This window comes from Cannabis sativa, chromosome 6, assembly GCF_029168945.1.
Source record: "Cannabis sativa cultivar Pink pepper isolate KNU-18-1 chromosome 6, ASM2916894v1, whole genome shotgun sequence".
NCBI lineage: Eukaryota > Viridiplantae > Streptophyta > Magnoliopsida > Rosales > Cannabaceae > Cannabis > Cannabis sativa.
In genome coordinates, this window is record NC_083606.1 from 21,674,311 (window position 1) to 21,689,248 (window position 14,938).

The 14,938-nt window shown below is 31.5% G+C and overlaps 3 protein-coding genes across 3 annotated transcripts; all 3 read right to left on the bottom strand.

Moving 5' to 3' along the window:
• Nucleotides 1-1,448: 1,448 nt before the first annotated feature.
• LOC133039121 (uncharacterized) lies at nucleotides 1,449-2,073 on the bottom strand. Its single transcript, XM_061117939.1, has 2 exons — nucleotides 1,802-2,073; nucleotides 1,449-1,715 (listed from the first exon to the last, which is right to left on the bottom strand). Exons 1-2 carry the CDS (start codon nucleotides 2,000-2,002, stop codon nucleotides 1,488-1,490), a joined length of 429 nt encoding a protein of 142 aa, XP_060973922.1. The 5' UTR covers nucleotides 2,003-2,073; the 3' UTR covers nucleotides 1,449-1,487.
• Nucleotides 2,074-2,205: 132 nt separating this feature from the next.
• LOC133038817 (uncharacterized) lies at nucleotides 2,206-3,731 on the bottom strand. The gene is made up of 2 exons (XM_061117168.1): nucleotides 3,114-3,731; nucleotides 2,206-3,037 (listed from the first exon to the last, which is right to left on the bottom strand). Exons 1-2 carry the CDS (start codon nucleotides 3,698-3,700, stop codon nucleotides 2,230-2,232), a joined length of 1,395 nt encoding a protein of 464 aa, XP_060973151.1. The 5' UTR covers nucleotides 3,701-3,731; the 3' UTR covers nucleotides 2,206-2,229.
• Nucleotides 3,732-10,551: 6,820 nt separating this feature from the next.
• On the bottom strand, nucleotides 10,552-13,133 carry LOC115695130 (protein neprosin-like). The gene is made up of 7 exons (XM_030622221.2): nucleotides 12,775-13,133; nucleotides 12,412-12,498; nucleotides 11,789-12,028; nucleotides 11,507-11,668; nucleotides 11,370-11,423; nucleotides 11,133-11,279; nucleotides 10,552-11,053 (listed from the first exon to the last, which is right to left on the bottom strand). Exons 1-7 carry the CDS (start codon nucleotides 12,919-12,921, stop codon nucleotides 10,673-10,675), a joined length of 1,218 nt encoding a protein of 405 aa, XP_030478081.1. The 5' UTR covers nucleotides 12,922-13,133; the 3' UTR covers nucleotides 10,552-10,672.
• Between the last annotated feature and the right edge of the window lie 1,805 nt (nucleotides 13,134-14,938).

Consider the following 14,938-nt stretch of genomic DNA (forward strand, 5'->3'; position numbering starts at 1 on the left):
GGAGCTTTCCCCTTTGACGCATCACGTCTTGAGGGCGGTTGAGCGAGTGGACCCTAAACAAAACATAACATAATATATATATATATATCAAATTTTATCTAAATTCTATCGAAATTTCGGCAGCATAACGGTTGTAATTGAATGACCCCAAAATTTTTGAACATGGCTGTATAACGACAAATAACACATATATAACAGTAGTTTGTTCATCCATCCCACCGCAGCACATATATTCGCAGAACCTACTTCACTACGGATGAATATTGAAGATATTCAAACTCCACTAATCATTAATAATTAATTTCAGTTGAGAAGTTACCTCGGTTGTTAAAATCTAGTGTTTAGGCCAAGGAAGGAACATCTGGTACACGTCCCTAACATATCTGCACTCTTCAATTGGGACTGGGATTTCAGCGTCCTCTTGCAGGATTTCCGAAACCATGATCCGAGCATGTGAATCATCGTAATCCTGGCAGTGAACTTTGATCGTACCCACATGCTCGTACAAATACCCTCGGGCCACAATATTGTCGATGTTGTCAGAGCAGAGATGTACTTGCTGATTAAGGGCCGCATGGTCATCAAAATTGTATAGGATACCTTGGTCGTTGAGGGAAATAAACTCCTCAGCATAAATTTGTGGTTGTACCTCATCCTGAGGAGCGTATGGTTGTGGAACATACGCCTCACCAGCCACCTCTCCTTCTTCCTCTTGTTCGGCAGCGTTCCTCTGCTGCTTAAGGGATTGGACTTCGGCTTTTAATTTTTCAATCTCCTTCGCTTGCCGAGCCACAACATCAGACACTTCCCTTTTCTTCCTGCCGAACAGTTGAGATGCCCTGGTCAGGAACCTACAAATCATAAAATGCAAATTAGCAACGATTTCATTTGTGTAACTAAATAAATAACATTTGAAGTAATAGCATACCCAGCAGCCCTGACACGTCCAGGATGCTCTGGTGTCCCAAGCGCCTGCGTGAGGATATCGTTTTGGCCCTGGACCTGAATTTGTCCCTGACTAAGCTTCTCCTCTAATTGAGCCTAATGCACGCATATATTCAAGCAATTAGTATATGAATTATATACACTAACTCATGAGTAGAACTCAATTAAGGATTAATATATACTTACTATCTTCTCGGCAATTTCCTTGTCGTAATCAGTGACAAGTTTTCTACTCTTGGTGCGAGATTTAATCCAAACACGGTGGCGGGGAGGATCTGCAACTTCGAGGTCCTTTTTCTACATAACGTTATAACAATGAAATGAGTACCAATTAAATTGTATAGCACATTATAGCACATTAAATTTTAAGTATTACTTACCACAGCTTCCCGTACGTTCACCATTCCACTCCGACCACTTCGATGTCTGGATTGAATTTTTGAGGAACGTTCACGTTGCACCTTACTCAATTCTTACAATGCCCATAAGTTGCATTAGATACATGTACTTGTATTTAAGAGTTTATCTTAGTGTTAATATAATTAGCGTACCAGAAATTCAGGAGTTAGTCGACTTTCAACAAATTTGCACCAATCAGCAGCGTCGATCTCCGGGTGCTTTTCAGGGACTTGTGCTAGTCGTCCCAGATCATTCTCTTTCAACGCGGGCATTATGATGTCTTTTGTCATCCTATTCTTGAAGTCTTTCATTAACTTCCCAGCTATGATGAGACAATCATGTTTGAAGGTGTCCGGCACAATGAACCCCGTCTGTTTTGAAGGAAAACAAACACGATTAGAGTCAACATTTGGAGTAATAGAAAAACAAATCAAAATTCTAACAAATAATAGCTTACCTGAATGTCTTTCCAAACTTTATTTTTCAGAGTCTGGTTGACTTCTTTCCAGTTTTTATAAGCCAACCCTATTGTCTGCCGACATCTGACTCCTAGAGTGGATACGAGCTTCGCATAGCTTTTTCCACAGTATTGACCTTTATCATTAACTTCGAGGGCCACTCTTTTGCCCTGATCCATTAGTTTGGATATTTCATTCATTTGCGTCGGCCCTCGTGTAGGTATTGTGGTTGGACACTCATTTTCTGCTCCCGAATCAGATCCTGATTCCGAGTTCGTCATGTCTACACCATTAACAAACAAACTTCAAAGTTATCTATATATATAACAAGTAGTGTATATGAAATATTAAAAGCATAAACAAATTGTTAAGTATTCAAGACCATTCACAACCACAATATAAAGTAAGCTATATATCAAGTTACCAATTAGACATGTTTTCTTTTCTTTTTTTGTTTATGTTTGCCTGAATCACAATTGACCCATATTCCCTCATTGATATCGTTTCTAATGTATTCAGCGTCATCTTCCTCAATGTTACGATCAATTCCCATAAGTTGCTCATGAATTGGTTGTCCAACAATGAAGTCATCGTAACATAAGTCAGCATTCTCCTCATCCTCTTCAGTCTCTAAGAACCTCCTCTCTGGTGTCGATAAAACAATAGACCATTTATCATTAGCCGGATCAGAAATGTAAAAAACTTGAGCTGCTTGGCTAGCCATGATGAATGGATCATTCTTGCTTCCTCTCTTACTTAAATCAACCAAAGTAAAACCAAGCTCGTCAGTTTTTACTCCAACGTTGTTGTCAACCCAAGAACACTTAAAAAGTGGAATTCGGAACGCAAAATAATTGAGCTCCCATATTTCTTCAATGACCCCGTAATACGTCATAGTACCTAAAACAAGGTTTCTATCTTTTGCACTTGCAAAGTGCATAGTTTCTGCGACGATACGTATACCACTATTTTGAACCTCTCGAGCATCATCTCTTGACTTTGTATGAAAACGTTTACCCCTTACAATGTACGCTTCATGCTTTGCAACCGCAAAAGTTGGTCCAAGGGCAATACGACTCAACACATCAGATACTCCATGAGTCGGTTCGTTCAACTTTGATATAATGGTATTCCTTAACCACCCAATGAAAGTTTGACGATGTTGGTCTGCAACCCATTTTTGTTTATTTTTTTGATTTCTTGGAACCATTGATTGTAACAGCTCCATATGGTCACTGTAAAACAAGTAAGATAAATCAAGTTATTGTTCATCGTGACTTAAGTAATGTTAATCAAACAAAAGGTACTTACGTTATATATGGTTGAACCTCTGCGTTATTGTTCATCACGACTAATTGAGCTTGATCTAGTTCAAGCTTGGACACTGTCACCATTGTCCCTTTGCCCCTTAATCCTCTATCAACATCATCTGGGTCAGTTCTTGGTTTGCTAATTCCTATTGCCTCAACTCCAGCCATGTACTCTGAACAAAATTCCACAGCCTCTTCAGATATGTAGCACTCAACCATACATGCTTCTGGCCGATAGTGGTTACGCACATAACTTTTAAGTACCTTCATATTTCTTTCAAATGGATACATCCATCTCGCCCACACCGGCCCACACAGCCTTGCTTCTCTCACTAGATGAACCATTAAATGGATCATGATGTCAAAAAAAGATGGCGGAAAAAACTTTTCCAGGTTGCACAATGTTTTGACTACATGTTCATGTAATGCATCTAACTTATCCAATTCTAATTCCTTCCCGCACAGCCTATTAAAGAAAATGCAAACATGTGTCAAACACTCTCGAACATTTTTTGGGAAGACTGATCTAATGGCAATTGGAAGTAGATGTTGCATTAACGCATGACAATCATGTGATTTCAGACCCATTAGTTTCAATTCAGTCTCATTCACCAAGTTTTTGATGCTAGACGAGTAACCATCGGGTACTTTCATATTTGCAAGTGATTTGCAAACTCTTTGTTTCTCTTTTTTGGACAAAGTGAAACAAGCAGGAGGCAAATATAAACGTTCACCTTTCTTCTCAGGTGCCAGAGATTGTCGTATACCCATTTCAACGAGATCTAAACGACTATTTAGACCGTCCTTAGTTTTGCCGGGAATATCAAGTAACGTACCAATAATACTCTCACACACATTTTTTTCAATATGCATGACATCCAAACAATGTCGAACTAGTAGACTTTTCCAATATGGAAGACGAAAGAAGATTGACTTTCTTTGAAAACAACCATTAGTTTTTTTATTTTTTTGCGTCTTTCCATACTTAAAATCTACAAGTTGAACTTGTTGGAGAATTTGTTCCCCAGACAGTGGCAAAGGAGCCATATCACCCTCTTCAGTACCATCGAATGCTTTCTTCTTCCGTCTATCAGGGTGATTTGCTGGCAAGTACCGTCTGTGACCCATATAACACATCTTGTGTCCATTTGCCAAGCGACGAGCCGATGTGTTAGTGCAACAAATCGGACAACCTTCGTAACCTTTTGTGCTTAAGCCTGATAAATTACTATAAGCAGGGAAATCACTGACAGTCCACAACAACACAGCTTTCAGATTAAAAAATTCTTTTTTAAAACCATCATAGACCTAAACCCCGTTCTCATACAATTCTATTAAATCGTCAATCAATGGTTCCAAATATACATCGATATTATGTCCAGGTTGTTGCGGGCCTGATATCATTAAAGAAAGCATGTTAAATTTCCTCTTCATCACTAACCAGGGAGGAAGATTGTACATAACTAGGAAGACAGGCCATGAACTATGACGACTACTTAGAGATCTATGTGGATTTACTCCATCCGCGTACGTACCGAGACGAATGTGTCTTGGTTCAGATTTGAATTCAGGATTTATGTAGTTTACTTTTTTCCAAGCTTGGGAATCTGCAGGATGTCTAAGTTTTCCATCTTTCACTCTCTTGGTCTCATGCCAAATCAAATTTTTAGAATGTTCTGCACTACGATATAATCGTTTCAGTCGCGGAATCAAAGGCATGTACCACATCACTTTTTGGGGGATAAGTTTCCTATTCTCCTTACTCTTATTTACTTTATGGCGGGATAAACTGCAAGTCGGGCAATAATTCATGTCTGCATATTCCTTACGATATAAAATGCAATCGTTCGGACATGCATGAATTTTTTCATACTTCAATCCTATAGAATTTAACGTTTTTTTCACTTCATAAGTAGATTCCGGAAAGCAGTTGGCAAATGGTAAGATATCTTTAAAAGCAGCTAAAAATTGAGTAAAACATTTATCGCTCACTCCATTTTCTGCTTTTATGTTGTAAAACTTTACCATTGTTGGTAATCTTAGTTTTTTACAACCATCGAACAGAGGTTTATCAGCATCACTAAGAAAATTATCGAATTTCTCAGGATCATTAAGAAATTCCTCCTGTGCTTCGTTAAGCAAGTCCAATGGATAATCATCGAAATCATTACCCTCGATATCATCTACCCCCCGCTTTCCTAATGGATATGGATCATTAGGTAAATGTTCGCCATAGTAATACCAATTAGTATAACTTCTATTGAAACCTCGTAAATACACATGGTCCTTAATCATTGTAATATTCCCTTTAGATACATTACAACAATCTACACACGGACAATGAATACGATCGTGATTTGTAGAATTCTTTAAGGCAAACTCTAAAAATGCATCGAACCCTACTTGAAATCGCAGTGTGTCTCTCTCCTCACGCATCCATGATTTATCCATAACAAAAATCCTATCCAAAAAAATTCAGTATTTAGTAACTACTTATAGCTAGTTACTAATTACACAATGTAACTAATTAAGTTTCTCACAATTTATTCATATTAATTTATAAATTACTCAAATTCTCGTTTTAGATTAGTTCATATTATTAGGTTGTTTTGTTGATTAGAATGTTATTAAAATATTAAATATTTTTAATAAATAAAATTGAGGGGAAAAATTTTTGGTAAAGAAATAAAGGTATTAACTAATATGATCCCCTTTTAATTAACTTTTGCTCTTTATTTTCTTTGAAAAATAAAAATCCACATTGAACCTCTCAAATGAAAGAAAAAAAAAATAAAAAAAGAAGGATTTTATATGTTTATTTTGTTAATTTATTTAGTAACTAATTATATCTAGTTACTAATTACACAATGTAACTAACTAAGTTTCTCACACAATTTATTCATATTAATCTAAAAATTACTCAAATTTTCGTTTTACATTAGTTCATGTTATTAGGTTGTTTAGTTGATTAGAATGTTGGTAAAATTAAAAAGTTTACATAAATGTGAATATTATTATTTTTTATGTGACCTAACTTCTTATTACTATGTTATAATTAACTATATTATGAATGGTTTTAGTAAGATTTATCCTAATTCTACCGAAATTTCGGCAGCATAACGGCTGTAATTGGACGTTCCCAAAAATTTTACAAGTGCCTAAAATAACAAACAAAACAGATAAACAATACAAAATTAATCCACCCATCCGACCGCAGTACATGTATTCGCAGAACCTACTTCACTACGGATGAATATTTAAGATATTCAAACTCAACTAACATGCATTGATAATTAATTATATATTAAGAAAAAGTTAGTAAAAGTATATACCTATAATTGCAAGCCCAAATACGCTACACACAAAATTATGCCGAACCCCTATAATATAAAGAAATACAACGAAATTACAAAATTAATTATTTCATAACTTATAACTAGTTATAAAAAATTGTAACAAGTTACTTAGTTACTAAATTATACATACATATATATAATCAATTATATCTCACACTATTATCTCAAAAAAATAAAATTATATCACACACTAATTCAATTTTAAAATTTTTATTTCTAAACTAATGAAATCCCTCCAATGTCATTTTATTCACAATAAATATATATTGCAAAAAATATATAAAATACAATTACAAAATTTATTTTCATAAAAAATATACACACACTATATACACACACAATATATACACACATTATATACAAATATTCAATAAAATATACAAATACATATATATACTATACATTGAGGTATAAATTATTACCTAATAACCGCAATCGGACGACCACCGTAAAAAATCCCGACACTATACACATAAAACACAATAATATTACTAATAAAATAAAAAAACTCAAATAATAATTTACAAAAACAAAAAATAAAACAATATGCATAATACAATAAGAATAGAAGCAATATTTATACCTTAAACGAGGTTGAGATTGAACAATTTCTCAACAAAAATGGGTGGCCGGATTTCACACCCAAAGTTTACTATTTGGGTTCGGATGACACTTAAAGAGGCTAAAAAATCAAAACTTTTTAGGTGTATGTTATTAAGTATCGAAAATGGAGGATTTTAAAAAAAAAAATGGGCTGAAATGGTTGAGAAATGGGGGAGATAGGGTGGGGAGAAGGTGGTGGAGGCGAGGGTTTTGGCTGAGAAATGGGGTCTCTGGTTTTTTAGTTTCTGGGTTGCTGAGTGAAGTGGGGAGGAAGAAGAAAGGTCGAACAAAGATATACTCTGATCGACCCTATGGCGTCGGTTCCTATGCATGAACCGACGCCATAGGGTAGTTCAGAAAAAAAAAAAATAAATAAATAATTTCCAACCGCCTCTAAATGGTATAATGCAATTTTATACCTACGGTTTTTATCAAAAAACCGCCTCTAAATGTCAATTTCGAACATAGCGGGTATTTTCACACCCTTTAGCTTCCCTTTTTATAAATAGGGTTGAAAAAACTGCCTCTAAAGGCTAGTATTGTAGTAGTGATTTTAATAGGCTTATTGATGATCGTCGTTACGAAGAGCTACAAGCTGGTTTTAAGACATCTCACAATAACTTATTATTGTCATTTCCTGCTGAAATACTGAAACATGAAGCAAAGATATACATTCCAATTATATTCAAATTGTTTCAAATTGAGATATGCAATGCTTATGATTGTGCTTTGTATATTTTTGATGAAACGACAATATCGACAAAATACAAAGTCACTCCTCATGGAGAGTCAATTGATTATATGGCTGAATAATTTTTGTTAATGGCACACTTGGGTGTACAATTGTAAGAAGTTTGAGTTTGGAAGAATTTTATGCGCACATACTTTGAAAGTTTTTTCTACAAATAATAATTCAAAAATTCCTGATAGATATGCATTACAAAGGACAAAGCATGCAAATGTCAAAGCAAACACATTGTAGCCTATCAATTTTGAGAATCATAAGGATATATTGGGATTGCGCTATAAAAATGTGTAGAAGGCAAACACAAGTATCAACAAAGTCAGCAAAATATGAAAAAAATATATATCATTGCTTTAAATGGTTTCAATAAAATTATGGAGAATGTGGATGCATTCTTAAGACAAAAAAAAAAAAAAATACCAATGAAATTCCTAGCTCGAGCAACTAACATGTAAACTATTGGCTTATGATGGGCTTGCTATCAATAAAGATGAAAAGAACATTAAGGGTGTTAAATTTAAGGGAAAAGTATATATATATATATATATATATATATATTATATATTACTTAATTTTTTATAATTGAATATAATCTTATTTAATAACAAGATTTTTTTTTTTCTTTTTTGTAGGTTCATTTGTTACCTACAAATCATTATGGTGTGTTTGGAGATTTTAAAAAATAATTAAAAAAATAAAAAAAAGTACTATGTCAAACATTATTTACGGGTGATTTTTTTTTTCTAATGATTTTATGACAATATTATGAAAGAAAATATATTTTAATTTTGTGGTTTACTTTTGGATATATTTTTTGTGCTCTACTCTTTCTTTTTTAGGATAATTTCATATGGTGTTAGGCCATCTCCAATGAAACGGCAAAAAACCTATATACTGTTATTTTTCCTCTAAATGCTCCAACCACACTGCAAAAGCCAACATATTTTCATGGAGCTCTACAGTGTTCCACTAATAATGGTGGACACTGTAGACCGCAGTATATATATTTTTTAATATTAAATAATATATTTTAATATTTACTAATATAATTTATTAGATTTGATAAATATTTAATATTAAAATATTCTTATTATATAATAAAATAATATAATAATAAAGAATATATTTTTTAGTGTAGATTTAACACTAAATATGAATTTTACTATTGGAGATGATCTTAGAACTTTTTATTTTAATATTTTGTGCTAGTAATAATTTACAAAACATACTCTGTAAAGATGAGAGTGAGAAATATAATTATTTGTGTGAAATTACTTTTGATGTGAAATGTGTGTGAAATTGTTAGTGACAAATATAAATGTTTCTCTAGTAATTTTTTAATATCTTTAAAATAGAATTTTCTTGTTAGAAAAAAAAAAAGATAGGGATAATTATATAACACACTATTTTTTGTAAAATTTTATAATTTTACGTTTAAAGATTTTTTTTTTTTTTTACATTTTATAGATCTTTTTTTAAAAAAAAACACGAAAATAACAAGAAAACTACGTAAAAGTAAGAAGAAAATAATATCAAAACAATAACAAAAAATAACATATGGATAATAAAAAATCAACAAAAAATTAACAATAGTATAACACAAAAAGGTCATATTTTCTGTAAATAAAATCATAAATATATATCGTAAAAATTTTATACAACTGTATTTTTGTAACTTTTTTGTTATTTTTGTATATTGGTAAAATAATAACGTAATAAATGCGAGACCTACCAGACTTTAAAAATTAATTTAGTTGACTGAAAAAAAAAAATGAAACGTGTATTGTTAATGTGTATTGTTAATGGAGTCTAATAAAATAACAACATTTAATATAAAATTAAGTTTTTTTTTTTTTTTTTTTTATGAATAAGTACTTTTGTATTCTTCCAACTGAACATTTACAATCTATTGTAGTCATTACATCGGGATATCTATACAATGTACATATTTATAATTTTATAAACTTATAAACCAATCTCTATCTTAGGTGCTAGTTTTACAAGGTATAACACTAAGAATTCTATGTTTACAATTACATTGAATTCTAAAAATAATCTGTTCAATCATCCACAAGTTTTAGTTTCAAACGACATAATTCTAAACGTGCCATATATAGTAGACCACAATTGTCATCACAATAAATAACATGCTTTGTGGATTGTTGCTGAGTTGAGTTGGCCAAATTTAAGAGGATTTTAATTTTTTATTTGCACCTCATAAAATTAAGTACACTCTATTTTATTTAAAATATATCTTTAATTTGTATTTTTTTTTTATTTTTTTTTCTTACTTATCATATTCATAAAAGAAATGCCTATAAAATAATAAATTACATAAAATTTATATAAAAAAAATAAAAAAACCATACGTGATTAAAAAAAAAAACAAGTGAAAATAAAATAAAATTAACTATTAATATTAAAAGAAAATAATGTGGAAAAAAATTTCAAAAAAAAAAAAATCACTTTAGATACTATTTTTTTTTTTTTTTTAAATTTAAGATTTGGGTTCTGGTAGTTTCTCGGTGGGTGGTTTCTATACAGATTTTGGTTGCTTCGTTAGTTGGTACAAGAGTTTCTGTGTAAAATTTCGTAAAATTACAAGAAGACTAATTTAAAATGTAAAAATAAAAAAACTCCAATTAAAAACCAATGAGATGCTTTCAAAGAATATAAAAAAAACGAATGAAGATGTTCTAAATTAATATGCAGCTTTGAAAAAGATGTTCTAAATATGCAGAGAAGTGAACTAAGGAGATGATGAGATTGTTTTATTAATTGTACATGTTTAGACAAAATTAGAAAGAAGATGATGAGGACAGGTAGATATAATTGGGTTTATTAGACATTGTTTTGTTAAGGACATATAGGATTTCTTCCTGGGCCACCATAGTAAAACTCAGGGTCAGCAATATAATCTCCAACATAGTCAACATCATAGCAGTTGTACTCATCAGTGTAAGTCTCAACCCATTCAGGGAATTTCAAGTAGAGAGAGTTGTCATGGATTCGGATTCTCTTAATGTAGCCTGAGTTTCCATACATTCCCTCAGGAAACCTACCATTTCCCATTGCGGTGGAACTGTGTGGTGTGTGCCCCACTCTATCGCTGTACACCTCTCCTCCCCACTCCACGCTGTCCGCGTTCGAACGCAGCTCTTTGAATAGCTCCCCAGGCCAATACCCTATCTTTATCCTATTTCCGTATTCCACCCACCAGTTGCTTGTTTCAGCATCCTACATAATTAAAATATATATAACCAACAACACATGACATACCAATTAATTATATATCTATTTATTATAACTTATTTACCTTGAAAATGTAAATGGTTATTTCGTAAGAAAGGTCATGAGGGAAGGATGTTGGGTAGATTGCTGCGCCAAGAGCTATTTCATTGCTCGTTTGAACAAAGCCTGGGCATGTTAGATCAAAGCAACCACTTGTTTTTGAACCATCACTCTGTATAAAAAATTATTATTAATAACTATATGGCTACACATGTTTCGATCTCTCCAAATTAATTATAATGAATTATTATTAATAAATTACCGTCCAATATACAAAGAATCGAGTCTGTCTGTCTCCATAAAGACGCGGGTTTACCTGATTATCATCATGCATGATATAATTGACACAATTAATTATTAATTCATAAGAAAAAAGAGAGTTAATAATTAATTAATTACCGCCCATCCTGATTCGACGCTTTCGTAATCATAGTAATCACCATTGGAGAGTGTAACTTGAGAAGTGGAGTAATCATCGTCTTTCTCCACTTGAGGATAACAAACTTTGATGTCTCCTTTTGCTCCTAAATATCTATACCCTACTGTAAGCAGTATTGCCTTCTGATCGATCGATACAAAATGTATTATAATAATTAAACATCTCTCATATCATATGAGTCAGTTAATTAATATTATATATGACTTAATTAATAATAATAATAGTATATAATACGTACGTACCGAGTGGTTTGTTTGTAGAAGAGACAAATTATTGTTATTATGTGAATGGTGTGGAGGAGTTTTCCTTATAATATTAGCAGCAGTTGTAGTAAGTCTACTGTTGATTATTCCTCGTCGAACTGGAATGGTTCCCTTTGGACAACTCATTCCACTTCTTTTCCATACTTGACTAATTCTTATTTCCCTATTATTAATATCATCATCATTTCTCTCTGCGGCCTTATTATAGCTGGGTGCCATCTGAATATTAACAATATTTTAACATTAATATAATGGGGACTCCCAAAACATTAATATTTTAACATTAAATATAATAAATTTTTTATTTTTACACTTTTTTTTTTTTTTTCATTTTTTAGAATTCTACATAAAAATTTCTATTACAACTAGCGTTGCAACTTAAATTGCAACAAAAAATCGTATAGAAACCCCTATTGCAACTAGTGCTGCAACCATTTAAGAAACTCAAACTATAAATTTTAAAAAAAAATTAAAAAAATAATATATAAAGTAATTTCGGTTAAATATATATATTTATATATACATAATAATATATAATATTCCCATATTATTTATTAACTATAAAATAGCTAGATTAATTAATAAATAAGGTACATACGTACCTGGATGGTGTGATTACGTAGGGCGGGATGATCGAATGCTGGCTGCTTGTACAAATCAATGCAGTCAATGATATCTCCATCTTCACTCTCCACGCACAAATATACACCAAATTAAAAGTATAGTTATAGTTAACAAATTTGTCTACCAAGCGCTAGACTAATCGAATTAAAAATGAAAATATTTATATTTGGGCCAAAAATATTACAGAAACATGTTAAATACATTTATGGATAAAAAATATTGTGATTATTATAGTCCATCTGAAATATATTTTGTATGTCTGTTACATATTTTGATGTATGTATATATATGAATTTGTAACATATATATATATATATATATATATTAGTATTTATATGTACCTGTATGGTCTTGATCATGTGGGAATTGATCGTTTTGGTATCAACTTTGGGTTGTAGTGTGGAGGAGTAACTAGCAGTACTGGATAACGTTAAGAGACTAATAATAAAGCTAAGTATTCCCAACACTTGTATCTCAAAACACCACATTTTTCTTATATAGTATATACAGTATATTATTTTAGATGTAAAACACTAAACCAAATTAATATGCTTCGCATTGCATCACTTCAAGTCTACATATTAATCTTAGATTACACAAAATATTCTATTCTCTCGAGAAAACTAAGGCTACTTTACATTTGGAGGGAGACTACACTTTAAGATGTATATATATTAATTCCTTTAAATATTAGACGTTCAAAAAATTATTTATGTAGTCATATGTCTATATTATGAACTCCGTAAACGTTGCATGATTCACCTTCACCTTATAATCATCAAATTTTCATGTTCAACATTTTTTATATATATATATATATATATATATATATATTATTTATATATATGGGGCTGGTCCAAAGGTGTTGGACAAAAAATTGAAATTGGACTTTTTATTAAAAAAAAAAAAATTATCAGTTAGTACTACATAAATTGAGTTTTGAAAACAAAAAAAAAAAACTCCATAAATTCTAAAATAGACAAGAATTTTAGTGTAATAACCGCATAGTTAAATCATAAAAATTAATTAGTAGATAATTAAGAGATTTAATTATTATTATGTGATTTTGTGTCTCTTAGTAGAAATTAAGACTTATTGGCAGAAATAGGCCTTAAGAAAATATTTTCTCAATTACGGAAATATATTTGGATGCTAGGTGCATTAATAATTATGTATATGTAAAGTTTTATGAATTTCATGTTTTATGCTCGGTAACAGTGGAATGCGATGTTTGGCCTATAGAGTCACTTAGAACTGATTTAGTATCTTAGAAATAGTGGGGTGATTTAGTTAGATATTTAAAATATCAGGAGTGTTCGGGGTTTTGGTTTTGCACCATAATACTCCTAGGTTTTAAGATTTCTTTTAGTGAAGAAAACGGTATTTAGGTCATTTCATGTTAGCTTTTTATTGTGATATTATTTGGGATGTTAATGGTAATACCTAGTTTGTCTTCAGTGAATTTGGGTTATGCTGAATTAGATTAAGGATTTACTTAAAAAAATTAAAATGAAATCAAAGAATAGATATTGTCTTTCTCTCTCTCCATAGAGTCGGCCACTAAGAACTAAAGGAATCCAACAGTTTCCATCTCCATTTTAGACCAATTGTAGAGAAATTTAGCAGCTGTAACTTTAGTAATTTGTGAGGTAAGATTTCCCCTCTTTGTCTCTTTGAATTTAAGCTTGAAAGTTAGGTTTTCATGGAAGATTTTTGAGTTGGGTTGTTGTAGGTTTAGTTCGAGTTTGGTTATGATTTTTAGAAGTTATTTTGATGTTATTTGAGCTGAATTAAGTTTGGTTTGTTGTCTTTGGTGTGTTTAGACAAAGTTTGAGCTTAAGAGCTTAAATTTTTGCTCTTCGATCGATGGTGGTTTTAGTTTCTGAGGTTATTGCTGGGGTTTATTGCATGATTTAAGTTTGTTATGGTATATTTAGGTACTCTAAAGAGTTTTGCATTATTTTGGGTAGTTTTGAGCATGTGGTGGAGTTTTTAGGGTTTCGTGCACTAAACCAGTCTACTGGTTCCCCCTTGCAGCATGTTTAGAAAACGATTTTCTAGTTGGGATCCGGTCTCACTACAAGAATAAAGGTTAAAAGGCACGATTAAATTTGGCACCACTAATTTGGCACCACAATAGGTGGTGCCCAACTTCTTAACACAATCTACACACTAATATAACAACACGGGTCCCAAGTCTCACTTCTCTCAAATTTTCTCTTTATTTTTACTTTTCTAAATTTATTATTTTTAAAATAACATAGTTATATTGCTTAAAAAATTATAGTTATATTATATTAAAATATTTGGACAAGACTCCTAATTTTCACTCCAACTTCTCAATAAAACTATTATTACTTTTATTATATTTATCATTTATTAGTTTTTTGTTTTTCTTATATATTCACATATATAAAAGCAACATTATCTCAAACTTACAACCCACAAACAAAACCCTAGCCGCCTCCACTACTATTTACCTTCTTCCTCTTTTTTTTTTATCTG

Bases quoted from the DNA above. Each gene is read 5' to 3' on its own strand.
- LOC133039121 (XM_061117939.1), bottom strand. From the start codon at position 2,002: ATGAATGAAATATCCAAACTAATGGATCAGGGCAAAAGAGTGGCCCTC. The intron at 1,716-1,801 runs GTAAGCTATTAT...CCTTCAAAACAG, and splicing joins AAGTTTGGAAAGACATTCAG to ACGGGGTTCATTGTGCCGGA.
- LOC133038817 (XM_061117168.1), bottom strand. From the start codon at position 3,700: ATGGGTCTGAAATCACATGATTGTCATGCGTTAATGCAACATCTACTT. The intron at 3,038-3,113 runs GTAAGTACCTTT...CTTGTTTTACAG, and splicing joins GAGGTTCAACCATATATAAC to TGACCATATGGAGCTGTTAC.
- LOC115695130 (XM_030622221.2), bottom strand. From the start codon at position 12,921: ATGTGGTGTTTTGAGATACAAGTGTTGGGAATACTTAGCTTTATTATT. The intron at 12,499-12,774 runs GTACATATAAAT...TTGTGCGTGGAG, and splicing joins ACATGATCAAGACCATACAG to AGTGAAGATGGAGATATCAT. The intron at 11,280-11,369 runs GTAATTTATTAA...TTTTTTATACAG, and splicing joins GATTCTTTGTATATTGGACG to AGTGATGGTTCAAAAACAAG.